The sequence below is a fragment of the Trichoderma reesei genome, assembly GCF_000167675.1.
Source record: "Trichoderma reesei QM6a unplaced genomic scaffold TRIREscaffold_7, whole genome shotgun sequence".
Lineage (NCBI taxonomy): Eukaryota > Fungi > Ascomycota > Sordariomycetes > Hypocreales > Hypocreaceae > Trichoderma > Trichoderma reesei.
Genome location: NW_006711154.1, coordinates 1,126,169 through 1,152,919, shown reverse-complemented (window position 1 = coordinate 1,152,919; position 26,751 = coordinate 1,126,169). Strand labels below are relative to the sequence as shown.

The 26,751-nt window shown below is 55.2% G+C and overlaps 11 protein-coding genes across 11 annotated transcripts; 3 read left to right on the top strand and 8 right to left on the bottom strand.

The window, feature by feature from the left end:
• Window positions 1-328: 328 nt before the first annotated feature.
• TRIREDRAFT_60337 (uncharacterized protein) lies at window positions 329-1,407 on the bottom strand (the record flags this gene model as incomplete). The annotated part of the gene is made up of 2 exons (XM_006964520.1): window positions 329-1,237; window positions 1,300-1,407. The coding sequence occupies 2 exons, from the start codon at window positions 1,405-1,407 to the stop codon at window positions 329-331; spliced, it is 1,017 nt and encodes a 338-aa protein (XP_006964582.1).
• Window positions 1,408-1,739: 332 nt separating this feature from the next.
• Window positions 1,740-3,293, bottom strand: TRIREDRAFT_3600 (phosphatidylglycerophosphate synthase; the record flags this gene model as incomplete). Its single annotated transcript, XM_006964328.1, has 3 exons — window positions 1,740-2,706; window positions 2,771-3,123; window positions 3,195-3,293. The coding sequence occupies 3 exons, from the start codon at window positions 3,291-3,293 to the stop codon at window positions 1,740-1,742; spliced, it is 1,419 nt and encodes a 472-aa protein (XP_006964390.1).
• A 431-nt stretch (window positions 3,294-3,724) lies between these two features.
• Window positions 3,725-4,474, top strand: TRIREDRAFT_106617 (uncharacterized protein; the record flags this gene model as incomplete). The annotated part of the gene is made up of 4 exons (XM_006964700.1): window positions 3,725-3,775; window positions 3,859-3,879; window positions 4,024-4,313; window positions 4,423-4,474. 4 exons carry the CDS (start codon window positions 3,725-3,727, stop codon window positions 4,472-4,474), a joined length of 414 nt encoding a protein of 137 aa, XP_006964762.1.
• Window positions 4,475-4,613: 139 nt separating this feature from the next.
• Window positions 4,614-8,699, bottom strand: TRIREDRAFT_47432 (uncharacterized protein). The gene is made up of 8 exons (XM_006964376.1): window positions 8,591-8,699; window positions 8,364-8,524; window positions 7,147-8,286; window positions 6,479-7,081; window positions 6,126-6,428; window positions 5,000-6,070; window positions 4,866-4,940; window positions 4,614-4,806 (listed from the first exon to the last, which is right to left on the bottom strand). Exons 2-8 carry the CDS (start codon window positions 8,458-8,460, stop codon window positions 4,769-4,771), a joined length of 3,327 nt encoding a protein of 1,108 aa, XP_006964438.1. The 5' UTR covers window positions 8,461-8,524; window positions 8,591-8,699; the 3' UTR covers window positions 4,614-4,768.
• A 1,074-nt stretch (window positions 8,700-9,773) lies between these two features.
• On the bottom strand, window positions 9,774-10,367 carry TRIREDRAFT_106615 (uncharacterized protein; the record flags this gene model as incomplete). The annotated part of the gene is made up of 2 exons (XM_006964519.1): window positions 9,774-10,027; window positions 10,109-10,367. The coding sequence occupies 2 exons, from the start codon at window positions 10,365-10,367 to the stop codon at window positions 9,774-9,776; spliced, it is 513 nt and encodes a 170-aa protein (XP_006964581.1).
• A 970-nt stretch (window positions 10,368-11,337) lies between these two features.
• On the top strand, window positions 11,338-12,378 carry TRIREDRAFT_3596 (uroporphyrinogen synthase; the record flags this gene model as incomplete). The annotated part of the gene is made up of 1 exon (XM_006964327.1): window positions 11,338-12,378. One exon carries the CDS (start codon window positions 11,338-11,340, stop codon window positions 12,376-12,378), a length of 1,041 nt encoding a protein of 346 aa, XP_006964389.1.
• Window positions 12,379-12,660: 282 nt separating this feature from the next.
• TRIREDRAFT_121464 (uncharacterized protein) lies at window positions 12,661-13,699 on the bottom strand. Its single transcript, XM_006964518.1, has 2 exons — window positions 13,498-13,699; window positions 12,661-13,351 (listed from the first exon to the last, which is right to left on the bottom strand). Exons 1-2 carry the CDS (start codon window positions 13,613-13,615, stop codon window positions 12,954-12,956), a joined length of 516 nt encoding a protein of 171 aa, XP_006964580.1. The 5' UTR covers window positions 13,616-13,699; the 3' UTR covers window positions 12,661-12,953.
• A 1,080-nt stretch (window positions 13,700-14,779) lies between these two features.
• Window positions 14,780-15,900, bottom strand: TRIREDRAFT_77266 (uncharacterized protein; the record flags this gene model as incomplete). The annotated part of the gene is made up of 3 exons (XM_006964517.1): window positions 15,626-15,900; window positions 15,366-15,474; window positions 14,780-15,263 (listed from the first exon to the last, which is right to left on the bottom strand). Exons 1-3 carry the CDS (start codon window positions 15,855-15,857, stop codon window positions 14,780-14,782), a joined length of 825 nt encoding a protein of 274 aa, XP_006964579.1. The 5' UTR covers window positions 15,858-15,900.
• A 747-nt stretch (window positions 15,901-16,647) lies between these two features.
• TRIREDRAFT_60216 (uncharacterized protein) lies at window positions 16,648-17,860 on the bottom strand (the record flags this gene model as incomplete). The annotated part of the gene is made up of 2 exons (XM_006964516.1): window positions 16,648-17,717; window positions 17,776-17,860. 2 exons carry the CDS (start codon window positions 17,858-17,860, stop codon window positions 16,648-16,650), a joined length of 1,155 nt encoding a protein of 384 aa, XP_006964578.1.
• Window positions 17,861-22,785: 4,925 nt separating this feature from the next.
• TRIREDRAFT_106607 (uncharacterized protein) lies at window positions 22,786-24,477 on the top strand (the record flags this gene model as incomplete). Its single annotated transcript, XM_006964699.1, has 1 exon — window positions 22,786-24,477. The coding sequence occupies one exon, from the start codon at window positions 22,786-22,788 to the stop codon at window positions 24,475-24,477; it is 1,692 nt and encodes a 563-aa protein (XP_006964761.1).
• Window positions 24,478-24,974: 497 nt separating this feature from the next.
• TRIREDRAFT_106606 (uncharacterized protein) lies at window positions 24,975-25,815 on the bottom strand (the record flags this gene model as incomplete). Its single annotated transcript, XM_006964515.1, has 2 exons — window positions 24,975-25,453; window positions 25,503-25,815. The coding sequence occupies 2 exons, from the start codon at window positions 25,813-25,815 to the stop codon at window positions 24,975-24,977; spliced, it is 792 nt and encodes a 263-aa protein (XP_006964577.1).
• Window positions 25,816-26,751: the final 936 nt, after the last annotated feature.

Here is a 26,751-nt window from a genome sequence, read left to right as displayed (position 1 = left end):
AAATGCCCCTGGCATAGAATTACATCAGACGTTTATGCAAATCCTTCGGTGCAGTGTGAGTCATGGAAAAGTTGCGTGCTATAAGACGTGCCATTTCCCCACATTGATCAATCTCTGCCAGAACACCTCATGGACTAGGATACCATAGTCTGTAAGAGCAGAATATGAGAAGAGACATGTTCGTAGATCAATTTGAAGGGGTCACATATGAAAGCCCCAGTCAGGACTTCACATGATGTAGACACATGAGTGAAGATGTGGCTTACAGTACAGATCATGAGATAGGAGATCATTCCACTCCTCTTCCAGAGATATATCCCTTGATCACCTACTCCTCAACCGGCGCAACCGCAAACCCATGCCTCTGCACATGTACCCTCACCGTCCCTCCCCCCTCCGCCTCAACATCAACAACAGCCTCCTTCCCACCAACACTCACCAACCTTCCCACCTCCTTATGATTCACCCCCGTATCCGTCGGCCAGACCGTCACCAAGCACCCCTTGCTCAACCCCAACTGCTTCACCAACGCATCACTCTCATCCACCCTCCCCTCAGCCTCATGATACTCCGAACCAAGAATCGCCTCGGCAGCCTCATCCCCAGTCAACGTCTCAATCTCCCCCAACTCCCTCTCCGCCTCCTCAACAAACCCCCTAAACCTCTCCATCCAAGAAAACACCCTCGGAAAAATCTCCTTGGAGAACCACGCCTCCGGCATCGCCCCCGGCACCCTCTCCAACCACAGAAACGCCCACGCAATCTCAATGTCCCCCAAACTCGGCCCCTCCGTACCAAGAAGCCACTTCCTCCCATCACTCAACAGCGTCTTCTCCAAAAAGTCGAATCCGTCCTGTACCCTGCGAATCGCCTCCGGCCTCATCGCCTCCAAATTCTCCCGCGGCCAAAACGTGCTGCTGCCGATCAATTCGGCGCGGTCTTTGACAAAGGCCGGGTCGTTCAGACCCTTGTGGCTGTATAGCACGAGCTGCACCACTGTTCTCGAGAAGCCGGTGTCCATGACGTACACGTTGAGCAGATGCTGCAACGCCCTCTGTTCAGGAGTAGTAGCGGTTGATAGACGAACGTTGTCTCGTCCTGGGGGTAGGTTACTGAGCTTTGTGAGGATGTGTCGCGTATCGAGGTACACGTCTCTGCCTATGGTGAGAATGGGGATGCGTCTGTATTTCACGCCCAGACGGTGAATGTCTGGACGGGGCATGATGCGAGGCTGGATCTATACGGGAAATTAGCTATAATACTACTACATCTATAGGAGTTAAGGGGTATGTTGCTCACGCATTGCTGGTACTTGATTCCCTTTAAAGCAAGATACCACGACACTCTTCGGGAATACGGCGAGTTCTCATAGTGATACAGAACAATGGGTTTCTCGTTCAAAGCCATGTTGAAAGCAATGACAAACAGGTGGATTGACCGTCGTGCAAGACAGAGTCAACGGGTCTCATGAATGAGCTGCCAGTCTTCTTATATCCGTGGCTGAAGGATTCAGCCCTCTCTCGGACTTAAATCCCATGGGATTCATCTAGTTCGGAGGCGCCTCGGCGACCGGATGCGTATCATGCGTATAGCAGTGAGCACCGTAAGCGTATTGTGTGACCTCTCTCATTGCCCAGTATGACTCACGTCATACCATCCAGTCTATGTATATCCATCTATATCATCCCGTCCGGGTATCATTTTTCTATAATTCCACAAGACCAATAATCCCTTTAATCTCACAGAGCACCTCCCACCATCTTTACAATCCACATGGCGATCCGCACCTTGAGGCTCACCCTCCTCTCATTTCTCGTAAAGTCATCCATCGTAACCTTTGCCGCATGGTCCTGCAGCCAGTTTTGCTCCTCTCCCAACCTCGCCTTCAACGCTTCGTTCCGAGTCACAATCAGAGCTCCGGCCTCGAGATCAAGCGAATAGCTTCTCTTCGTATAGTTGGAGCTGCCAATGATGCTCATGCAGGGATTCGCGTCGCCGGGCATCGTGATCCATAGCCCTTTTGCGTGGTACGTCCACCCACCAGGCTGACCAGCCGTTCCAAACCGCCACTCTTTCAATGTAATATCTCCCTCACGACCACGCTGCTGCACGGCATAAAGAAAACGGCGCGCGAGAAGCACATAGGCATCGGGCAAAAGCCCCGAAACCCCCTTTGACTTGTAAAACCCATTCGCTTCCGGCGCCGCCGTAATGACAACGTTGTTGCTCGAAGCCGTCTCGAGGAGCAGCTTCGTCAATGACGGCGCGGGGTTAAAATACCCTGCGGTAAACGTCCACGACGACCCGGCATATTCCGGCCGGGACAGCCTCTCGAGAATGCGCGTCAGCACGGGAAGCTCCGTCGACGTGTCCGGGCGCAGGACCTGAGACATCTGGGTGAGCATGTATACGCGAGTGTCCTTGAGCTCGCTCCCCGGCTGCTTCTCCGGCGCGGCGATGAGGCCCTGGAGCGCAGATGTCGTTCTCTTGACAAAAGCCTGCGGCTTCTCGAGAGGCGATGGCGCAGAGTTTGTCGCCGGCCAAGAGAGTGTGTACCCAGCCGCATCCTCCTTTGAAGGCTCCACAAGGAAGCTAAACGAGGCGACACCATCGTAGATGCTCCGGAAGTAGTCCGTCACCTCCTTGGACGAGAAGAGGTGATAGCGATCCTGTCGATTCGTAAAGTAGTCCGACGACAAGTTGGCCCTTTTACACAGGACAGTCAGCATACAACTTCCCCCCATCGTCCTCTTCATCAATAGCAACATACCCAGACATGATAATCTCGTCATCCACCCCATACAGCTTCATATGCTGCAGCCCCCAACCCTCGTTGATCCTCTTGGGCACATACTGCTTCCGCAGCCCCGTCAGGTTCGGCGTATGATACATGCGAATCTCGACCCGATCGGCTCCAAACTCATCCACCAGCGGCGCAAGCAGCGAGGCGCACGAAGCCTCCGGCGATTCTCTCGTCCCCCGCAGCGCATCCGTCAAGATGCTCACCTTGAGCTCCGGGTTCTGCGCCAGCGCCTCCCGCAGCGTCTGGATGAGCTCCTTTTCCGACTTGCCAATGTACAGCGTCGACAGGAATATCCTCTTCTTGGCATGCCGTATCCGATCCTGCAAAGGTTTCATACCATCAGCCCAACCATTCACTCTCCCACAATATCGCACATCGTTCGTCTTCGCACCTTGAGCGTCTCGTAAAACTCGGCCGGCGTCCTCAGGATGCGAATCTGGTCGCCCCGGACATCGAAGCTCGGCGCCATGCGGTCCAGCTCGCTCACCATCGGCGCAAGCAGCCCCGGTGCCGCTCCGGCTCCCGCGCCGTGAGCCTGAGCCGCCGCGCCGTGAGGCGTCGCATAGCTTCGGAGCTGGTATCGCGGGGGCGAGATGCTGGGTTTCGTCCGCAGAACTCGGGTCCTGGCGGCGCAACGGGCGCAGCTGCGCACAATCATCCTGCGCCCTGGAACAGAAGAATTAAAACCCAAGAGAAATCGGAGTCAAATGTCCGCAATTGATGTCGGAAGGTGAAAGAAACGAAAATTGTAGCTTGCCGATAGCATCGCAAGTGGCTTGCCGGTAGCCTGACAATTCAGCCGACCTTTTGCCGCCCGCGAATCTTCAGCCAACCTCAACCATCATCACCAGCTTCATCCCAAACGACCGCCCATCCTACGATCCAAAGGCAGCAGAAAGCGCCCGCCCGCCCGCCGCAACCATGTCGACCCTCACGAGGACCCTGGGCAATCTGCGCAAGATTGGCGTCAAGGTCCGCCTCCTCCTCCCCACCGTCAACGTCTTCCTCAATCGCTGCCAAACAGCATTGCTAACCCTTCATTTTCCCTCAAACAGGAATACTTCCGCCAGATGCTGGTTCGTCCTCCAAGCTCCCCCCTTACGACGGCTCCCATCTAACACGCAGCGCTCTCTCGCGCTCCTCCTCACCAGTATATCGGTACGCCCCCTCCATCCTCCCTCTCTCCCATCTGCTCCCCCAAAACCTTCTCCTAACCCGAGAGCAACGCAGGCGACACCAAGCACGGCACCCTCGTCGGCCAGGACCGCGCCGGCAACAAGTTCTACGAAAACACCGAGGAGCTGCCCCTCCGCACCCGCTGGGTCGACTACGCAAAGCACGACTACGACGCCGCCCAGATCGAGCCCGGCTGGCACGCCTGGATCAGCTACGCCGTCGACAAGCCGCCCACCGAGGACCCCCTCATCGCCACCGGCACCAGGTTCTTTGAGCCCGCCCTGCCCAAGCCAAACTATACCATGACGAGGGGCGCTTTCAAGACGTACAACACGTGAGTCTGCTGTTACAAGATCTGGTCCCCTGCGCTTGATGAACAAAAGGGGTGCCTTTTTGGTATGATATCTGAAGTGACTCGGTGGTGCTGACACGCGAGGTGATAGAACGAAGCCCAAGCTCAATGCCTGGGAGCCAGTGGCCAAGGAGCGGGTATGAGTGGTTTTTCTTTCGAAATTTCTGCGGGAACAAATGGTGTACATATCGAGATCGCGCAACGAACGCAACCAAATCAAGCAATAGACACACAGACACCTGCAGTTCCATCGTGAGAAGCAGGACCATGCATCATTCAACGACAAGCGACGGTTGACTCTTTCATATATCAAGACAAGACTATCGCGCAGGCTCAAACCATCTAATCCCATCTATTGCGGTGCAACAAATGATCAAGCAAGCAGAAATCCTACGCCTTGCCATAATAGTGCCCGACAAAGAACCTCACATTACCCCCTACGACTGCAACTTTCCTTCTACTGCTGACTTGATTGCTATTGACGTTGTTAGGACATTGAGATCTCGAGTGGAGGTCTCTCAAGGGAAGGCATACCGTCACAAGAAACCTTTGCATCGCCAAACAACATCTTGGTATTTGGCATGTAAAACATTGGGTTCGGCACATCAGCTGTTCCTATTGTCAGTACCAGCTCATGGAACGCTCATCATTGGAGGCAATTGACTCACCATAACCACTCGCCAAGCTCCTCTTCATCACAACGACCTGCTTAGCTTTCCAGGCGTGCAAAACGGGCATTCCCTCAATCGAGCTGCCCTTTTCCATGGCAATTGGGTTGACCGTGTCATTGGCGCCAATGACCAGGACCAAATCAGTCTCGGGAAAGTCGTCGTTGATCTCGTCCATTTCCAGGACGATATCATACGGAACACTCGCTTCCGCGAGTAGCACATTACACTGTCCTGGCATGCGCCCGGCAACGGGGTGGATAGCAAAGCGGACGGTGATACCCTTGGAACGAAGCGATTGGACAATGCTCGACAGTGCGTACTGCGCCTTTGCAACCGCCATACCGTATCCAACAACTATGATGACGGACTCGGCATTGACCAGTTGGTCTGCAACGTCCTCTACAGACGTTTCAGTCACCTGGCCTTCCGGCTTGTACTCCAATGCCTTTGTCGGTGCCGACAGGCCTCCGAACAAGACATTCGTCAGGGACCGATTCATGGCGACGCACATGATGTACGAAAGAATGGAACCGGACACCCCTATCAAAGCCCCCACAGAGGTCAAGAGAGGGTTGTCCAGCATGAATCCTTCTGCCACCAAGGCAAAGCCGCTGTAGGCATTGAGCACGGTGATGACGACGGGCATGTCAGCGCCTCCAATTGCGGCGGTCGTTGTGTATCCCTTGATGAAGCTCAGCGCCGTGTTGGCTGCCAATGCTCCAGCAGCAATTGCGGGAGCACCGGGAGCCATGGTGAGAAAAGCCCCAAAGGTGGCAGCATTGGTCGCCAGCAATCCCGAGTTGATGAGGTGTCGTCCAGGCAGAATCTTTGGGCGAGAGCCCATGCGGCCGGCCAGCTTGAGGAATGCAACAATGGATCCGGTAAAGGTAACACCACCGATCAGAACGCCAAGGTAAGCAGTTACCATGTGCAGCGTAGACAGATCGGAAACGTCAGCCATGACACTGCCGATGCTGGTCAACACAGCAGCCAAGCCAACGACGGAGTGCAAGGCGGCGACAGTCTGGGGCAGATCAGTAGGCGTGATCCTTCTTCCGATGAGCATGCCTAGAACAAAGTTAGTCACTTTGTCACGATAGTTCCAGAGCTTGATATGATTCACCTGCAATGGCTCCGAAAGCAGCAAGTCCAGTAAACTGCGTCAACACTTCAGGAGAAAATCCCACGGCAGCCAGACTGGCCAACACACCGGAACCGACACCAAGAATGCCGAGCATGTTGCCCATCCGAGCAGTTGCTTGAGTAGCCAAACCCGAGAGAGATCCGATGCAGAGAACAGAGCTGATGAGGTAACCAGCCTGGACGAGGCCGGCCGCACCGGTCGACGCGGCGGCAATGAAGCCCCCGCCGAACAATGTAGCCGGAATAGCGTACAGCCAGGGGTACTCGGGAGGATCCGTGCTTCCTAATCCCACGTTAGATCTCGACATAGAACAAGGGGGAAGGGTAGCTCACGCTTGAACATGTCGAGCATTCGTTTGGTAATGACGAAACCACCGCCGACATTGACAAAGGCCAGCAACACGCTCAAGGCTCCCAGAGTCTGGGGAATCGTCTCGGGCAGATAGCCTCCACCCAGGATGAAGAGACCGCCAACGCCGACCATGCCAGAAATCGCATTCGTGACGCTCATTAAGGGGGAATGCAGCGCGGGTGCCACGCCCCAAACAACACGGTAACCGATTAGACTTGCCAGAGTGAACGTAAAGGCATTAGACATGAAGAGGGGTCCGGTAAACTTTCCAAGGGCCAACACTCCCGTCATGCCGGCAGTAACAGTGGCCACTTCTCGGGTCTTCTTCTGCCAAGGGGTGAGCTCTTTAGCTTCAACTACGACTGCGGCTGCGGGCTTGGCCGGTGCTGGAGGTGGCGCTGGACGGGGAGCGGGCGGCAAGATCTCTCCATTCTGCATCACAATGGCACCTCTGACAACCTCGTCAGACAGGTCAATTCCGAATTCCTTCTCTTTGGGGGCCATTGACAGCAGGAGCTTGGTGATGTTGTTCGAATAGAGAGTAGACGACTGGGTTGGGAGACGGGACGGGAGGTCGGTATATCCTACGGATGTGTTAGCATAGAAGTACATGTGGACAGGGGCTATCTAAAGGAATGTTGCAGCTCACCAATAACTTTAACATCGTTGTAGGTAACCATCTGGCCGGCTTTGGTAGCCTCACAGTTACCACCAGCCTCGGCAGCAAGATCTACAATGACGCTTCCGGGCTTCATGACGTTGAGCATGTCCAGTGTGATCAGCTTGGGGGCGGGTCGTCCAGGAATCAGGGCCGTGGTGATGATGATATCGACGTCCTTGGCTTGTTCCTTGAAGAGTTTCATTTCGGCTTCGATGAACTCCTTGCTCATCTCCTTTGCATAGCCTCCAGCGCCAGAGCCGTCCTCTTGCATGTCGACCTCGATGAACTCGGCACCCAGCGACTCGATTTGCTCTCTGACGGCCGGACGAGTATCGAAGCCACGGACAATAGCTCCCATGCGACGAGCAGTTGCAATTGCGCTAAGACCAGCTACACCGGCTCCAATAACGAGGACTTTGCACGGGGGGATCTTGCCGGCAGCCGTGACTTGACCAGTGAGGAATCTGCCAAAGACGTTGGATGCTTCCAAAACAGCCTTGTAACCAGCAATATTGGCCATGCTGCTGAGGGCATCGAAAACCTGAGCACGAGAGATACGGGGGACCATTTCCATAGCAAAGTATGTTGCCTTCCTGGCAGCAATCTTGTTGATGAGATCTTTGTTTTGGCCGGCTTGGAGGAAGGAAATGATTGTCTGATTCTCCTTGATGGAGCCAACCTCCGAGTCTGAGGGGCCGCGAACCTTGAGAACAATATCGGCAGCAGACCAGATGCCATTTGGGGAGTCGACAAGAGTGGCGCCAGCTTTCTCATACGCATCATCCAGGAAATCAGCCGAAGCCCCAGCTCCACGCTCAACCAGAACCTTGGAGAAACCCTTCTTCAATAGAAGGGCCACATTAGCCGGGGTCAATGCGACTCGGCGCTCTCCGGGGTACGTCTCTTTGGGTACGCCCACGGTGAGCTGGCTGTATGGCGTCGTGGGTGGCACAACAGCAGTTGCTTCCGTCGAATACGGCTTGGGCAGTAGGACGGAAGCCCGTGTGACCCGAGAGTCATAGCGAACCAGCGCCAGAGAGTTGGCAGCCGCAGCGACGAGTGCAGTCTGCCGTGGAACGCCGGCAGAGGCATGCCATTGACGGCGGCAGTTTAACAACGGCCTGACATCTAGGACGAGTCAGCGCGACATCCACGCCCAAAGAGCAGCTGTAATTCGCGCATAGAAGACAACGCACGCTTCTTACCATGAATTCGAAGGCGGGATCGCAGGAACTGCGACGAGGTGGCAGATGGCGACAAGTACAGCTCGGTGGCCAGGGGGCGAAGCACAGAGGACGCCATCACGAATCGACCCTCATCTGAGGCGATTTCCAGCCGTCATACGCGAGTTGTTTGTCTTGAGAAGCTGCTGCAAGAGCGAAGGATTAGCAAGCCATGGCAATATCACTCCCTGGGAGAGCCAAAATCTGACCAGATTGATGACGATGCGGTTCACACGCCGTGACAATGCGAACGGCAGCTGACGGAGCCCATGCGCGCCGCGACCAACAGCAACACAGAACAATGCGAAGCGATTGCGCAGAATCCGCAGCTGTCACGAAACAGTCGAGAGAGCGTTATAGAGAAGAAGAAAGAAAAGAACGCAAGAAACCAGAGCATCCGGCAGGAAATAAAAGGCCTGCGCGCATGAGGAGAAGTGGCCTCTTGGCTGGCAGACCGGGAAAAAAAGGTGCCAGAGTGCAGAAACCCCGCGCAGGCCGACTCCAAGTCGCACGACCGGTACGGTAGCAGCGGATAAACATCACCATCGATACTGAGCATAAACAACATGCACGGATCATCTCAGCCTCGATGTACTCGCGAGATACGGGCGTCGCAGGCAGCGTCTGCCCGGCCGGGGATGTACCTCGTTCGATCTCGAGGTCGACGGACCTTCTCTTTTCTGACGTTACCACTAACAAGCATGCCATCATGTGCGGGGTTCCAGGGGGGCAGAGGAGAATCCCCGAGCCTTGCAGGGGGGTTACAGGGGCCTGAGGGGGAACGATTGGGGGGGGCTTAGGGGAGTTGGGGTGGGCTGTCCGCCTGTCACGGCCACTAAATCCCCCACTGCGGGGGACCATCGGCGCTAAAAGCTGGGGAACCAGTTTGGGGGGTGAATGCGAACATTTGCGCGAGCGGATGGGATGCATGATGCAGACGAGGAGGCTGAGGGTGTTGTGAAGGGGTATTTTGAGTGGTTGAGAAGGTTGGGGGCTCCGGACGGCCGAGCGTACATACGAGCGGAATTCCTTCCAGGTGGAAGCTGGGACAAGAAGGTGGAATATAAGAGTATCCAAGTGAAGATGCGTACTATTACTTGTGTCGATAGAGGCATCAAAAGACCTATATGTCAATAGAGTCTGCAGTTTATTAACCGATGTCGATTGATGTAGATTATTAGGTAGGTAGTTGAAGTTGATAAGTGTGTAACATGTAACGCTTGCCTCAAGCACACGGAATCCACGCAATCTCGCCCACATTCACCAAGTCAGCCCAGATCTCACATACGAGTCGTATGGAATCGGTCTGTAACCGTCCAAACAAACACTTCAGCTCACAAACAGCATTTAACCAAATCCAAACATTACAAGCATTAGGCTGGATCGCTCCCTTCACCACAGCCGCATCTGGCAGTTGCCGGCGTGGCACGGAGTCTCGCAGCGGCCCCGGAAGTCGGGCCCGATGTTGAGACACTTGTCGCACCCGCAGACAAGGTCCAGGTTCGTGCCGACCTTTTGGTCCGGGTCGTCGCAGAGGCAGATGTACAGCGCCGACGAGATGTTGGTGGCCGGCACGTTCTTGTCACAGCTAGCATTGGGCGTGCTGCAATACGCCTCGGAAAGTTCCTTCTGCGACCACGGCTTTTCTGTAGGAGAAGAGAGGCATCAGTTTCTTTCATTCGGTGCTTCAGGAGGGGTGGATTAGCGGTATAGATGGCATGACATACTCATGCCCATCAGCACGGATGCGCAATAGGTGTAGCCGCATTCGCAAATGGCTCCATCCGGCACGGGCGGTGCTCTGGTAGGATCCGAGGGCGGATTGTCTCTGGAAGTCGAAGTCGAAGTCGAAGTAGTCGTAGGCTCATCGTGGGGAGGAACTTGGGAGGAAAGAGGCGGAGGCGGCATGTCGGGAGTAGGGAGCTGGGGTCTCGGATTGGCAGCGGCCAGCCCAATCAGAGCGAGGATGGTGAGAGTCGGTTTCATTGTGTATGTTTCAGGGGGGAGCTTCGAAAGTGACGGTAAATGGTATGATCCGGTGATGGGTGAGTCGAGGGCTGATGACCGCGTGGTAGATGATGAAGTCGGTTTGCGATTCAGCTTTTTATAGCCCAATTATACCAGATTTATGTATATGTCAAGCCGTCTTCATCTATAAGATGAGACGGAGATCTCTACGGGTAATACCAAGGCCTGGAGATCGGGGGAAGATTGAGTTGCTCCTCGAGGCAAAGTCATGACTGTAACGCCAGCTCGGCTCGCCTCTCTTCCCCTTTCTCCTTTCGTCTCATCACTTACCACAACAGGTCATGAATCAGACGCAAACATCAGTCATCACATAACAGACTTTTGTTTGACTATACCTATAAGTACCATTTTACGGGTGGTCGGCTGTAACTGGAGATTGGTGTGTCGTTTGATATCCATTTGATGCCTAAATGTCCTTCAGTCCGACGGATCATAGGCTGCGATCTGAATTGAGAGACATTGCACAGATCTTGCAATGTGAACAAGGCAAAAGGTGGGTTGTGACATAGATTATAAATAGCGACCTGGAATCCTACAGTCCACAGTCTCGCTAATCCATCAACCAGCACAGAAGAGGGTAGTTGCTTCATGCTCATCATCGCCAGCCATCAAGGTGTTCATACGACAACTTACCCTGCAACCCACAGTATCCCCTCCCAATTCAAACCGTACTTCACCATCTCACGCGCGACTGCACAGTGCTAATGCCCCGCCAAGCAGCCCAAACTACCCCTCCATCGGAATTCGGAACTTTTCCCGCCTCAAATCTCGAACCACCAACACCAAGAAAATCCCGATCCATCTTCAACCACTATTATTTGCCTCTCGCTCCAATACCCCCATCCGCCTCACACACACGCACAAACAGACACACAGACATACAGACACACAGACATACAGACACACAGACACAAAGACACACACAGCCATGGCCGAAGTAGAGCAAACACCAGCCCGCGCACAGGGCTCCCCTCCCACCATCAGGGTCGGCACGCGCAACTCGCCTCTGGCCCTGGCCCAGGCGGACATTGTCGTCGCCGCGCTGCAGGCCGTCCTGCCGACGCACTCGTTCCCCATCCACGGCATGACGACGACGGGCGACCGCGACCAGAGCACGGCGCTGTACAACTTTGGCGGCAAGGGCCTGTGGACGACGCAGCTCGAGGACCGGCTGGCGGCGGACGAGCTCGACATCATCGTCCACTCGCTAAAGGACATGCCCACGACGCTGCCGGACGGCCTGGTCCTCGGCTGCGTCACCAAGCGAGAGGACCCGCGCGACACGCTCGTGCTAAAGCGCTCCCTCGTCGAGCAGCACGGGTGGAAGACGCTCGCCGACCTGCCCGCGGGCAGCGTCATCGGCACCAGCAGCGTGCGCCGCATCGCCCAGCTGGCGAGGCGGTACCCGACGCTCAGGTTCAAGGACCACCGCGGAAACATCCAGACGCGCCTCAAGAAGCTCGAAGACGACCCGGAGCTGACGGGCATCATCCTCGCCGCGGCCGGCCTGCAGCGCATGGGGCTCGACGCCCACATCTCGCAGTTCCTCGAGTCGGACAATGGCGGCATCCTGCACGCCGTGGGGCAGGGCGCGCTGGGCATCGAGTGCCGCGCCGGCGACGACAAGGTGCTGGCCGCGCTGCGCATGATCGAGGACAAGGAGGCCGGGCTGGCGACCGCGGCGGAGAGGAGCCTGATGCGGGCGCTCGAGGGCGGGTGCAGCGTCCCCATTGGCGTCGAGACCAAGTGGGTTGAGCCGGGCCACCTGAGGCTGCGGGCGACGGTCGTGTCGGTGCAGGGCACAGAGGGCGTCGACGGCGAGGCGGTCGAGCCCATTGGCACGCTGGAGCAGGCCGAGCAGTTTGGGAAGCGCATGGCGGCCGATCTGGTCAGCCGGGGCGCAAACAAGATCCTGGACGACATCAACAAGAACAAGCCTGCACCACCGCCGCCGGCGAAATCAACGTGAAACGACAATGACAAACGGAATGACATGACCTGACATGACGCTACGCTGTACAACACGCAACGATCTCTGGGAAAGTTAAGGGGGGGGGGGGGGAGAGCCTGGGAAGAAGGGGAAAAAAAAAAAAAGGAGCAGCTGCATCATCATAGCTCTTTTGATATTTAAACGCCGCTGATAGACCGGCCTAGCAACCCGAAATGTATACCCTCATCTGATCTGATGTTAAAACGAAATATGAGACCGTCCACTGCGTGATGTGGTATGGTACGCCATGACGAGATGTGTCCGGCGGCCATAAGAGATCCATTTCGCACTCGTCCTCTGTGTCAGGTTGAACTGCTTCCACGCCATGCAAGGCGCCCCTCAACGAAGAAGGAAAATGTCCTGTCTTGTCGGTTTTCATGATCAATTCCAACCTCCTCCCCACATATCAAATCCATCGTTGAAACCATAAGACTTCGTCTAATCTTTTACCCGCTCACCGCGAATCCTCTCTTCTTCTCTCCCCCGTCATCACCTCCCAGGTCGTCCGCCGCCCGTCGCATACTTTGACCATTTGCCAAAATTGCCATGGAGATTTACTCAGCAATAAACTCCTTGTACGCAGCCGCATCCATCAAGTCATCAAACTGCTTCGCGCCCTCCTCATCAACCTCGACCTTGACGATCCAGCCGCCGCCCGCGCTGTCGTCCTCGGGCACCTGGTTGATCGTCGCCGGCTTCTCCTCCAGCAGCGCGTTGGTGTGCGTCACCTTGCACCGCACGGGCGCGTTGATGTCGCTCGCGCTCTTGACCGACTCGACGGCGCCGATGGAGTCGCCCTGCTCCGTCCACTCGCCGCTCGCGGGGGGCAGCTCCACGTAGACGACGTCGCCCAGCTGCTCGGCCGCGTACTCGGAGATGCCAATGACGCCCGTCTTGCGGTCCGCCGAGAGGTCGATCCATTCGTGGTCCTTGGTGTACTTGCGGGCGAGGCCTGTGAGGGGGGGAGCATTCGTTAGCTTTACTTCTCCAGATGTTCATGCTACATATGCAGCTGCGACTGTGACATGATTTGTTTGAAGCGAGCAGTAAGAGAGAGGTAGATAGACAGAGGGCAGCAGCATCAGAGAGTCAACATACTCATGCGAGAGCTAGAGAAGCTCCTCCAAGAGGCCATCCGCACCACCGGAGCAGCCCTCGGCGCAAAGCGCATAGCCACAGGCCGGACAGCGCGCAGCGAGCAAGCAATTGAGGCCATTTTGCGACTGGAATAGAATCTGTTCCTTCAACGAGTCGGAATAGCGCAAGGAGGGGCTGTAGAACAGAAGAAGCGGAGGGAGTGACAAAGAGGGAGAAGGAGAGAGAGAGAGGAGGGAAAAGGGAAAAACTTGTATGACGCCCGCCCGCCTTATCGGAACGGAACTGGAAGAATGGGAACCAGAATAAGGGCGCTAGAGCGTAAACCGGCGCTTTCCTCCAGGCCAATAAGCTGGGGAAGAAAAGCCGTGGGCAAATTTAGCAGTTGTGGGTGCTTAGTCACGGCATGGGTGATCTGCAGACAAAGGCAGCTGAGGATATCCGATACAAGGCGCCGGTCTCGAATCTATTCGTGATATTATACTGAGATGGTGTCTTTTTCGATTGATTGATTGGACAATTAGACAATCGAACTGAATGATCTGAATGCACTTGAAATCAGGGGGACGTTCACACATCTTTTGACGGCAGCGGGAGGATCTGTCGTTATCTTGGGTCATCTTCCGGTCCGAGCCATCGGAGTGAAATGGCTGTTGAAGTGGGTTTTGCTCTAGCTTACGTGGAGAATGGCATGACACGACAAGCCAGGGATACAGAAGGATTCTCTCTACAAGTGCATGAAGAAAGAAGAAAGAGAATGAAAGAAGAAGCTGCTGCTGCTGTGTGTAATAAAGAGGAAGCAAAGATAAAGTAAGCAAAAGGCGAATTGAGCTGGATTTCAGGACCAAGATGGAATCAGGCTGACCGAAAGCAAAAAAGATCAAAAAAGAAAAAAACAAGCTTCTCCGGGGACGGAGTCGAACCGCCGACATTCTGATGAGATGTTATCCATTACAGTCAGACGCCATGAACCAACTAGACCACCCAGAGTGTTGTAAGCTGATTGGTTGAAAGGAATTATCTTCTATCTCCCTATCAACGTATCAAACAACGGTGACGATTGAGTCGATGGCAGAGGTTGGTTGAGCCTGAATTGCCTGCTGACGTCGAGCTCGATGCCGACAATGATGCTGATGCTGAGATAGAACGAATGCGAATATATCTGTGTTCCCATAATTTGGCCTGACGATGGATGACAAGTAAAAAAGGCAAACAAACAAAGACTGGTCAAAAAGAGATGCTAACAAAGGAGCAGCTCAGATCTTCATCATCTCTCACCAGCCCGTCACAGCGCAGTCCTCACCACCTTGCCCATATCACCAGCCTCAACCCGATCGACCCTCGCTCTGACCTTGCGCCAAATCGCCTCCGACACCTCCTCCACCGTCCTCCCGGCATCCACAACCACAATATCCTCCTCGTCCTGCCTCCAGGCCGCGCCCTCGATCCCGCCCAGCTGCTGCAGCAGGTCCTGCCCCTTGATGTCCTTGCCGCCCATGCTCAGCGCCCAGAACAGCTCCCGCACCGTCCGCTGCAGCTCCTCCTTCTCGTACTTCTCGCTGCCCCAGCCGCCCCGCGCGCGCGCCGCCTCCTCGTCCAGGTCCAGGAACAGGACCACGTCCGGCCGCGGCAGGCCCGTGTCCGGGGCGCGCGCCCACGTCAGCGGCAGGTGCGGGTTCTTCTTGGCGGCGGAGTAGACGATGCCCGAGTGGTAGAAGCGGTCCGACACGACGGTGATGCCGGCGTCGAGGTAGGCTCTGATTTGGTTGCTGGATGGATGTGTGCCTCGGTGAGTGAATGTCTCTCTCTCCCTTTCTCTCTCTCTCGGTGTGTATAGGCTAGGGGAGAATGGTGAGAGTGAGCAGACTTACGCGGCTTCCCAGCGGTTGGCACTGAAGAGGAGGTGAATGGCATGGTCGTTCAAGTCGACGTGGCTCTTGAGGTAGCCATCAATCATCTGCCCAATCGGCGTAGTTCTGTCTGTAAACAAGTCTCGTCAACATTACCCCCATTACCATGCCATTAAAAAAAATAAAAAAAAATTAAAGCGTTCATTGAGTATCCCGCCCAAACGTTCACTCATGAGCCACTGGTGACAAAGAAACTCAAAGAGAGAGTAAGGAGAACCCACCAGGAAAGCGCATCACCTTGACCGGCCTCCCCTCCTCCACAAACCGCTGCTCCAGCAGCTTCACCTGCGTCGTCTTGCCGCTCCGGTCCAGGCCCTCGAGCACGATGAAGGCGCCCCTCATCTTGGTCTCGGCGCCGTCGTCCGCAGCCGCAGCCGCAGCCGCAGCCGCAGCCGGCTGCGGAGACGAGGTGCCGGCGACTGCTGCGGCTGCGAGGTCGTGGATGGAGGACATGATGCGTCTTTATCTCCCTGGAGGCGGTGACGTAAGAGTGAGGGAAAATCAATTGATGGGAACAGTGTCAATTTGCAGCGATGACTGAAGAATGGATGATGAGAATCAACAGCGAGAAGGGAGGCTCGAGGTCTGAGGAGAGACGAGGAGACAGACGCAGCTTGTGATGCATGCATGAGCTTTCACCATGGCTCCTGCATGATAAGGTTGACCGCCCGCACTGTGAGCCCTGTGGCTGAAAGGGGCGTGGCTGCGACCAGCACAGTGCTCCAGTTACTGTCATACTGCGTCTCTGCTCCGGTTGGGCTCTCCTGGGTATCCCGAGTTGGGCTCAGGCACACAGACGACGATCATGAGTCGTGATCATCGAGCAGGAAAATAAGAAGAAAAAAACGGTGAGAGCATTCAAATAATACCATTAACTGTGCACGATACTCTGTACTTTGAAAAGGCTCTACACAACAAGGTACGGCCGCAGACCGGCGCATCAAGCAACAACTCCTGGTATACCCATTCCCTACATGTACCCAACCCGGAAACGCCGCCCCAGCCCCGGGAAAAGCAAATCTGATGCGCCCAGTCACGACTTTTTAAGAAGATAAGGAAATGAAGAAGGGGACGAAAACAGGCTAACGAGACAAGAAAAGACAGACAGGCCGGCCGAAACAAAGACAAACAAGAACCCAGACAAATCGCTCAACGCTCGCTCCTCATCCAACATTGAAGAAAAAGTACACTCAATCCCTCGTATACAGCCCGGTTGCCAAAGCAGCCCACCATTGGGCGCTGATTACGGGCTCCCCGGCGCGGATTCGGCTTCGTCTTTGGCACTGCTGCTTTCCCAGAGTTCAAAGCTCTCGCCTGTACCTTCAATGGGCTGCAGAACGGCTGCCTTGGACGAAGTCTCGTCGCTTCTGGAAATGAGGGCGTCAATGTCTTCATGGATCTCCAGCTCCTCCTCTTCCGGCTCTTGCTCTTCCGGCTCCTCGGGTATGCTTGAGACACTGACGAGGGGGGCAACAGGGGCCTCTGATTCTTCATCCTCGTGGACCAGAATCACCGATGTCTCGTCGCAACCCTCGGCGTAAAAGTCGGCCGCGTCCATCTCGCCCAGCGCAACTCGCTCCTTTTCAACAACCATCTCGTCGGCTTTGGCCTGGACAGTCCGTTGTGAGGAAGTCTGGGAGACGTCATCTGCGGGAGGAATGTTCTCCTTGTCGCGGCCCTCGACACCCTCTCGCTTTGCGCGCTGCTCCGTCTCCTCATCTGATGAGATGTCGAGTGTGCAGGTGCTGTGCTGAAGAAGATTGGTCATCTCCTGCTCAGCGGTGTCTTCGTGAATATCGAAGAACCAGCTGGCTTTGGATTCAGGCTCAAGCAGGCTGGAGATGACGGGCTTCTTGGTGGATGGCCGCGGGGTGTATCCCGCAATTGTGCCTTTCAGAGCTGCGTCGAGAGAAAAGGGCGCAGAGTCCATGTGGAAAGAGGGAGGGTCCAGGCGAGTGGCGCGCCGCCGTCCCGACAGGATTCCCGAGCGCTTGCCCCTAGTTGGCGAGCGGCCCGCGGGAGCTGGTGGGCAGGACTTGGGCGTGTTTTCGACACTGGCCTTGCCCAAGCTGGACTTGACGTTCAAGATGCGCCGCGGCGTGGTGGCGGCCTTGCTTGGGCTGGCGAGAGACCGCGCATTGGCGGCAGGAGTGCTGAGCTTGGGAGTGAGGAAGAAGTTGGACGGCTTGGTGAGACTGTCCTTGGCAGGGGTGGCTGCGCCGCCCTTGGAGCGTTTCGCAAAGAGCAGCGGATCGACATTCTCGCAGTTGTCAATCTCGAGAAACTCTGCTTTGCGCTTGGGAGAGACGGAGGCTGCGTCGAGTTAGCCCCGAGTCTTGTCTGGTGGACAATGCAAGTGACAAGATCATACCGTTTTGTCTGTTTTTGAGGCTGGTCAAGGATTGAAGACGGGCCCCGTCCAAGGGAGCAAAGGGCTGACGGGTGACGGCGGCCATGGTTGACGATGGTCGAAGAGTGAATGATGCGATTTGGATCGTCGATGTGATACGGATTCCAGAAATGCGACTGCGACAAGTAGCCGCGGTTCGCGTTGGTTGAGCACTTGGAGGGAAGGGAAAATGTCAAAAATTGGTGTGTGTGTGCTTGATATTGCGAGGCTGGCAGTTGGCAGTTGGTTCACCAAAGGACGAAGGGCAGCAAAGCGGTCAGAGACGTTCAATTTCGACAAGGGCGCAAATTCAGCGGCAAAAATCCTGGTTCTGTCTTTTTTTCTTCCTTTCCTGCTCCTGGGCCGGTTTGGCAGTTGTTGATGTTTTGAACCGCGACTCCAACACAAACGAACGTGGTGCGAGTATACGTGAGAGAGAGAACGAGAAAAAGGATGGCAACAAACAAGAGATGAGGAGGGGAGAGAGAGCGCGAGGCCCAAGTGGGACAGAGGGAGTACTAATAAACACCGAGGAGGCGCGATGCGAATCTGATGCGAAAAGGACGGGAAAAAAGGGCGGTACGAGTGTTGAGGCGTCCGTGCTGGTGCGTCTGGAGTACCGGATACCACGGGCGCTATCAAGGCAATACTTTGAGCTTCTGGTGGTGTGTCTTGGAAAATTCCTTAGTAAGGCCACAAGGAGGGGGCTAGCGTCGCGGCCAGTAATGGTGGCGTCGGTACTCCTTGAGGTCGTGGGTACAAGGCCGGCCGTGCGCAAATTGGCCAGCGGAAGTACCTCGTCGCGACGCGCCTCAAGTCGCCGTTTCGCTTACAAGCTCTAAATGGGCCGCCAAAATGGAATTCCGGACTTTGGGATGCTGGATGACGGGCTGGAGGTGGGGAGCCGATGGCTGAAGGGCTCCAGGGATGGCTGAGGGGGGGCAGTTCAGAGGAGTCGAGGACGAACTGGAGGGAGCTGCAGAAGGGGATTGGCAGCAGGGGAGCTGTGTAGGTAGGTAGAGGGGGGGAGAGGGAATGCTCTGATATGGTGAGGGCAGAAGCATGAGACATCCAGATGCCTCGCAGGAGGGCAGAGGGAGGTGGTCCGAGACAATAAAAGACAGCCGACGAGACACTTGTAGCTGCTGCATGTACCAGCTCTTTACGCGTCTCCCGAGGCACGACGCGATTGGACGGCTGTAAGCCAATGGACGCGTGGGGATGCGTGAGGCCATGGAGGCGCCGGTGATGCGTGACCAGGGCCGGCCAGGGGAGAGGCCTGTAAGCTGCAGGCTGCGCGGGAGACGCCTTGATGGGGTGCATGGCAGGGGGTGCGCCGGGGCGGACGCGAGGCGGACGCGACAGGTACAAGTGCGTGCATTAATTTTGACTCAGGGAGTTGAAGAATTTGACGATGCTGGAGGAGTGGTGAGTGAAGCAATGCTGGTGATATTGGGATGATGATGATGATGATGATGATATTGCATGCCGTAGGTAGGTAGGTATCAATTCTCCCTCTCTACCTATTCAAGTAGTGGAAGCGATACCTATCGATTAGATTTAATCAACCGAAGGGGCGAGCACATACCCAAGTACCTAGTTGCAGATTTCAACAGCCCTGGAGCAGATGGTGCAGCCATCTACGAGTTACAGGCAGCCCTCCCGCTAAGAGCCACCACGCTCAGCCACCTGGGCACTGTAAAGTTGAGCCCTAGATGACGTCGCGACCGCTGTAAGTCCACTGCACCTCAGCCCAGGCCAGCCCGACCAGGGCCCTCGGCTAGCCCCGATCCCACCCACTTTGATTGATTGCATCGCCAATTAACGCGTCCAGCCGCATCCTTCAACCTCTCCACCTTCACTCAGCCCGTCATTCAGCCATCATCTTAACATGCGGCTTCCACGCCAAATCCAATCTTCATCACCAAATGGACACCCCAGTCGCACCAGGCAGATGCATCTGCGCCCTCGTCGATGCCCATTGGCTGCATCGCGACTCGCTTCTCCCGTCCAGGTCCAAATCAATCTCTCGTCTGTCTCACCGGGACTATTGAATTGCCTTGGCGGCATTGCTGCAGCCCAGCTCGGAGCTCTGTCTCACCCAATGGCGACGGAAAGGAGGAGACGACTGCAATTCTGATCCTCGTTTCAGTTTCAGCTGCATCTCGTCGAATCGAATCGATCCCTCGACCCCCTCAATCCGACCACGCAGTTGTCTCGTCCCTCAACCATGTCTTGCCTGCATACTCTTTCCCCTCTCCTCTCCCCTTGGGTCTCAGACAGCGGCGACGGCCATGAGTGCGGGTCGACGAGATGTCAGACATCCGACAATTTACAGAGCATACCAAGCAGACAATAGGCACTCAGTTGCCCTTCTGCAGCGCCGGCTGCTGGTCCGTCAAGCCTCTCGGAACTGGCCATCTGGTCACCCTGAACACGTTGTACCAGCCTCGTCTCCAGTCGTGGATATCCTCTCCTTGGCCAGGCCGAAATGTGCTTCTAATCACTGGCGTCGGGTAAGTATTGCTTGGCTGCCCTGAGGCACAGCTCGGCCACATTGCGCGTATCGACACCGACGGATGGCAAAGTGGACGCCGGCAGCTGAAACGATCCAGAGCCAGGCCCTGATGCCGCCAATGTCGTCGGCCGACGTGGGGAGCTGTATCGGCCAGATCAAAGGCCGGTTTGTGCTCCTTGATCCAGTTCAGCGTCGTCTGCTGGGTCGGAATATTGGAGCCACGTACGGAGTACACGCGCTGCTATTGCCTGTGCCATGGGGAAACTACTTTCAAAGGTCTGCCCCGACGTCTTACCCGTGATTGCTGCCGCTGTGGCAGGAGATGCAGCCCCTAGTGATGGCATCATGTGAAAAGCCCTCTAGGACCATACCAGAGCCAAGTCGACGGCACCATATGCAACCTCGACTCCGAGTCGGCTCCGATGTAGGGAGCTGCTGAACTGCTCTATGCGATCCGACTTTTCAGATGCTGAAAGCCAGGCTCCCCTGCCTATCAGTACCGGGCTGACGGTGGCCCCGATGACATGATGCCACACTGCTGTCGAGGGACTGCCTCTTGTGGAGACCTCACAATTCACACATCCGTGTTCTCTGCTATGTTGTAGAGGATCGAGACGTCTGGCTGACCGTCATCATATATTTTTACTAAGTGATTCAGTTGCAAAGTTGTTTAACAGTCAATTGCACCTGAGGTAATATGGACTCAAGTCTTTGGCCTGTCCGGCCTCTACCTCGTCGTCCACTTCATCCAGGTGGTGTTGGATGTTGGTAGTAGATGGAAGACTGTAACCCAATTCCACCGCCATCGTGACGTTTCATTGACCTAATACGACATACCTACTATATACATCGTTGCTGTTATAATTAGAGCATATGCCGATCCACGGCATCCGATGCGATGCAGCTTATATCATCATCTACCGCTTCGTGCCAACCACCTATAAAAGGACAACGCTCCAGCGGCCCCCAAATCTCATCCATCCACAAACGCGCCTGGCCTTGCCAACGGGCCGCCCCTAGTCGCACATTCTTGTCCAATCGTCCATCTCTCCAAAAGCAAGGAAATAAATACTACATGACAAGACGCCGACACTAAAACCAGAAGAGCGCTTTATAAAGGCTGCCACACCAAAAGATACCTACGTGTCCTCGGGCGACGAAAGTAAAGAGGGTGTCTTGACAAGAGGCCAACTAATGACTTGTTGTGGTTGGTGTTTGGTTGGCGGTGGAGGTTCCATACCTGTATAGACAGCATGTCCCGATTTGGAAGGTTTGAATCCAAGACAGCTGCGGAGGATTGAGAGCTTGTCGGGGCATGCTACCTACAGGTACATTACCTACTTTGCGCCGATGAAGAATGACGAATCTGACAAAGACTAATTTGGTATCCTTTCGGAGATGATGTTTGTGTGCAATCGGCCAGGCGAGGTTGTCTTCTACCATAGGTTTGCTTTGATGTTCTTACATGTAAGTGAATGCTTGCAGTAGGGCCGGACTCTATGGGGAGTGTCATGTCAACCCGACTCATGCGAAGAGCATTGCATTACTACTCGTAGCGATGTTGTTCAAGGCGGCTAGAATAAGTACATGTAGTCGGATAATAAGAACCGGGATCCCGCCATATTGACAGCTTCCACCACGCTCGGCATATTTGGGTTGCGCAAGGCTAATATACCACCTGCCTACATAATTTGTTTCCATCTTGGGTCCAAGGTTCATTTGCTATTTTTCGTATCACCTATAGTCTCGATTCTACATCTCCCAGTCATGGCTTTGTGTCCGCATAGATGCACATCGTTGATGGGACTTTGAAAACTTGGTGATGCTGCCATGGGGATGCATATAAGTCAACGCCGTTGTGCTTACAAGGTACAGAGCATCGTGGCTAGGTGGGTATCAACCAAAACACCAGATTCACAACCACTACAATTCCAGCCTCCAAGAAATGAAATCCATATGCTATTATTTCCCGTATTGTTGCTTTACCTTGATTTCTCTCCTGATTTCCCGGTTTGAGCCCAATACATAATGACGGCTTGAGCCACAAGTCTCATTGCGGAACTACGCCAGAAACCTCATCTCACAACCCACCCAATCCTCACAACACCAAGCACTTGCTTTCTCCTACATCAACTACCTTATAACTCCCATCCCAGTGACAAGCAAGGCCCACCAATTTCATGCAGAAGCATGTTGATTAAGCTTAGCGGCAAGCCTAAACTCGTTACCGAGCAAGCAACGGCATTCGCTCCCGCACAGCAAACTCGCCAACTTCCTCATTGCGGCTAACGAATGTGCTTATATCTTACATTGCAACTAATCCTACAAGCATCAACCCATGCTGTGCGTCTTAGCGGGTTGTCTCTAGGCAACAGCATTCATCATGTTACTACCACCATCTCTTTAGCTTCTCCCAGTTCTCTTCAAACTCCAAGAGAGACAAAGACCAAGTATCGAAAACCTACGCCTACACAATGGCCAGCAAAGTCTCCTGGCACAACCAAATCCTCCCCCCAATCAACTCCTCCGCCTCAGAAATCCGCATCCTCCAAATCCTCCCCGGACCACCATCATCATCCCCCTTACAATGCACCTTCCGCGTAACAACCCTCGACAGCCAAGAAATATCCTACGACGCCCTCTCCTACGCTTGGGGAAACGACACTCCAGAATCCCATGAGAACATCTTCTTCGGAGACACCCCAATCGGTGTAACCCCCTCCCTGGCCAATGCTCTGCGCCGACTACGCCTCCCCAACGAGACGAGAAACATCTGGGCCGACGCCCTATGCATCAACCAGGCAGACGACATCGAAAAGTCCCTCCAAGTCTCCATGATGGGCCGCATCTACCGTCAATCCACCCAAGGCGCCATCTGGCTCGGGCCTCTCGGAGCCACATCCCCATCCAACGCCCAAGCAGCCCTCGACACGCTCTCCTGGATCGCCGGCGAGCAAGACCCTCCCCCCTGGCTCGCCCACGAAGCCAAACGAATCGCTGCCAGCTCAGCCCTCAAGGCCCTCCTCAACGTGTCCTGGTGGAGCCGCATCTGGACCGTCCAAGAAGCCATCCTGCCCCCCAAGGCAACCATATACTGGGGCCCTTGCTCCCTCCCATGGAGCACCCTCGACAAGGCCTCCGACAGCTTCTTCAACGGCTCCGCGCCCGCCATCCACGCCGAGTTCTGGGCCAACGGCTGCATCCTCAATCTCCAGGCCGCACTGCGCGGCCTCGGTGCCTCCCGCGGCGAGGGCCTCTTCCAGCTCCTCTGGCGCTGGCGATACCGCCGGGCCACGGACCCTCGCGACAAGGTCTACGGCCTGCTAGGCTTCCGCAGCGACATCTCTCTGCCGTCGGTGAAGATGTGCGATTATACCGTCGACGTGCGCACGCTCTATCAAAACGTCACCATCGACCTCATCAACATGAGCACCGATCTGCAGCCCCTGATCGGCCGCGGCGGCGAGGGCTCCGACATCCCCGGCCTCGCATCGTGGGCCGTCGACTGGAGCGGCGTCGATGATCCCGCCAGACGCAGCAGATGTAACTTCTGGGACCATCGTCACTGGTGGCACTCTGGCGGCTTCGAAGCGGACCGCGGCATGTATGGTGTCGGCGAGGGTCTCAGAGTCGAGGATAACGGCGCTGCTCTTCGCATTTGCGCCCTCAAGCTTGGCAATGTTGCTCTCGTTGACGAAAGTTCAACCGACGTGCCGGACGGGGACTCAGTCGCGTCCATCTTCCGCTCATCCGGTAACCGCTGGGGAAGGCTTCTGTCGCGATATCAAGCTGAGTTCCCAGAAAGCCTCTCCAACGGCGGCATGACGGCCTTTCTAGGCCTCATCACGGGGAATTTGAGGCCCGACGGATCGAACGACAAGGATGACTTCAAGACATGGGTGATGCAAATCGTTTGCCCGCAAGCCATCTTCATCACCGACAATGGATACGTTGGCCTTGGCCCACCAAACGTCAGGCCCGGCCAGGAACTCTGGATCGTTGGCGGATGCAGAGTGCCTGTTATTTTAATACCTTTACCAACGGCTGCTAAGCAAGAGTGTGAGGCGAGCTTCAGTTTTCATAGCGAATGCTTCGTCTATGGCGTCATGAAAGGAGAGGCTGTAGAAGGCAGACAGAATCAGGTGATCGATATCCTGCTGCGTTGAAAATGGGACACATGCTCTGCTGGCAATGAGGCAAGGCTGAATACAAGGATAGGGATGCGAGGAGAAGAGCACAAACAACGTGGCGGAGTTGAAGCAACTGATCGCTTCTCACCAAGCGATTATGGGCACCTTATGTGAGTTAACGAAAATTCATAGAGCTATAAGTATTGCTACTCAAACAAGTCAATAGCAGGATCATCGCCGGGCGTATCCGAGTGTGTCCGTAGGCAACCATCCACGTCTCTTCACTGTTCGAATCGGAAGAGATACGAAGCCTTGACCACCAGTCTCACTCAGTTCTTCTCAGTGCGTTTTGAGAATCAAGAAACGCCTTGGACCACCGTGTCAACGTGCGTAGGTGTATATGTGGACATTGGAAACAGACTCGCGTCAATCTCGAGGGTAACACTTGCGGACCAGGCTTGGAAGATGAGCAACGCCAACAACAAGGTGCTATAATGGCTACAACGCACCACGTGTGGCTTTTGAGACCATGTTTAGGATGCTGTTGCCCCCAGCTGGTGCGGCACAGACTTTGGGGGAGTCGTTGTCTCAACGTCTTCGTGGAGCCCGTGCTCTTTCCTTTTCGCCTTGGCCGGAGCTGTCAAGTCATCTTCCAGGCCGTGAACTCGTCGGTTGCTTCTGGGCGGCGGGGTAACATCTTCGTACGGGGATTGTGCTCTGGCGTTTGTGCCCCGTGCAGTCACTTCGTTGGCAGAGCCTTGAACTGCTCGGACCGCACGCGGGGCCAGCTTGGCCGCAGGATAGACCATTGGATCGTAACAGACGTATTGCTTGGCTTGCTCCTCTTTCGAGGCTCTCCGAAGGTTTTCGCGGAGGATAAGTTCTTGCTCGTTGCGCACCAGTGTCACAAGGGGGGCGCAGCAGCCGTCGGCGCAATCCTGCTTCTTCGTGCCGTTGATGCCAAAGTAGCTGCGGACAGCATATTGGAGCGAGCCGATCGTACATCCGAACACTATGCAGAGCGTTAGTTGCAGCTTCTTCTCGCGTGCTGTCCGACATACGGGGCAAACAAGCTCCAAATCCTGCCGCATCAGCTAAACAATAAGGGACGGCCCTGGAATCGTCTACATCTTGGTCGCAGATGGCCAGCTCCAAGCGAGTCCACGCTCGAGCATACAGGGCACAGAGCCCACAGGGCGCGTTGGACGCCAGCTCGGTGTACGGATTCACATCTCTGCCATACCGGCTCACCAGCCACTCGGATGCTTGCTCATCTGGCGGCTTGAAGTTGGGTGTGGCGTGGCAGAGCTGCAAACAGAGAGAGCAGCGCAGCGAGGTGAATTCCAAGTCCTCGTTTGTAGGGCAATAACTCATGGTGTCGTGATGCTGTCCGATCCATAGTCGAAAGACAGTCGATGATCGGTAATCAAATGGTGGTCCGAGGTTTGGAAGCGAAGGCAGTCGGCTAACGAATGCAAAGAGTGAATGTCGTAATGACGTTGATGCTCGGGCTCTTAAGCTGATGACGGGTTGGGCTTGTTGATGATGAAGAAAACCAAGAGAATAGTAGGTGAACAAACTGATCAAGGCAAGGAATCCTCACGCGCGTGAAGAGAGAAAGAGGGAGAGGGGGAAGATGACGAAGCGGCATGAAGGCCTGGAAGGAAGTCGCTCCCTTGGTGCCTACCTTACTATTGCAACCTCTCGAGCGCAGCTTCCCGTTATATAAAATGAAGCGCGTGTACTTGCAGTGTACTCGAGATACGCGAGGAAATTGCAAACAAGCTGCGTAGCTAGACAGTATGATGAACTTCTGATGCCCCAAACAGCAACTGCTTCTTCTTGCGAGCACTGATCACCAGTCGCCAAAGAAACAAAACGAAACCTCACCTCAATTCCTCGTTTTGACTCCAACAGGTGGCCCTTCTTCACACAAGTATAACGCAGCATCCCCGAGCACCGGACGATGCTTGTCGACTGCTGACAAGTTGGCCAGCATCGAAGCGAATTATGCCGGCGTCGATTCAGCGCCAAAGAATTAGACGGGCGCCTCGTCCGTATCGCGAGTTTTTTCGAACCATTCCGAAGGGTTTTGCCCTCAAATGTGAAGCCGGATCATTCAGGCGGCTGTGCAGCAGTTGCCGTGTCGTGGCGGTCCAGCCAATCCCAGCTCCTCCCAATCAGATCACAAGGCGGCATGGAAGGCAGACAGGCAATCGCTTTGAACGTGCATGCAGATATGCCGCCTCAGCTGAGCTTTTACGCCGTCAAGTCACTCAGCCGCATCGACTTCCATATTCTACCTTACCC

Excerpts from the sequence above, each read along its gene's own strand:
- TRIREDRAFT_121464 (XM_006964518.1), bottom strand. The coding sequence starts at position 13,615 with ATGGCCTCAATTGCTTGCTCGCTGCGCGCTGTCCGGCCTGTGGCTATG. Across the intron at positions 13,352-13,497 it reads CTTCTCTAGCTCTCGCATGA|GCCTCGCCCGCAAGTACACC; the intron begins GTATGTTGACTC and ends CCCCCCTCACAG.
- TRIREDRAFT_47432 (XM_006964376.1), bottom strand. The coding sequence starts at position 8,460 with ATGGCGTCCTCTGTGCTTCGCCCCCTGGCCACCGAGCTGTACTTGTCG. Across the intron at positions 7,082-7,146 it reads CAACGATGTTAAAGTTATTG|GATATACCGACCTCCCGTCC; the intron begins GTGAGCTGCAAC and ends ACACATCCGTAG. Across the intron at positions 4,807-4,865 it reads TGCAAAGGTTTCTTGTGACG|CAATCAAGTCAGCAGTAGAA; the intron begins GTATGCCTTCCC and ends CAACGTCAATAG.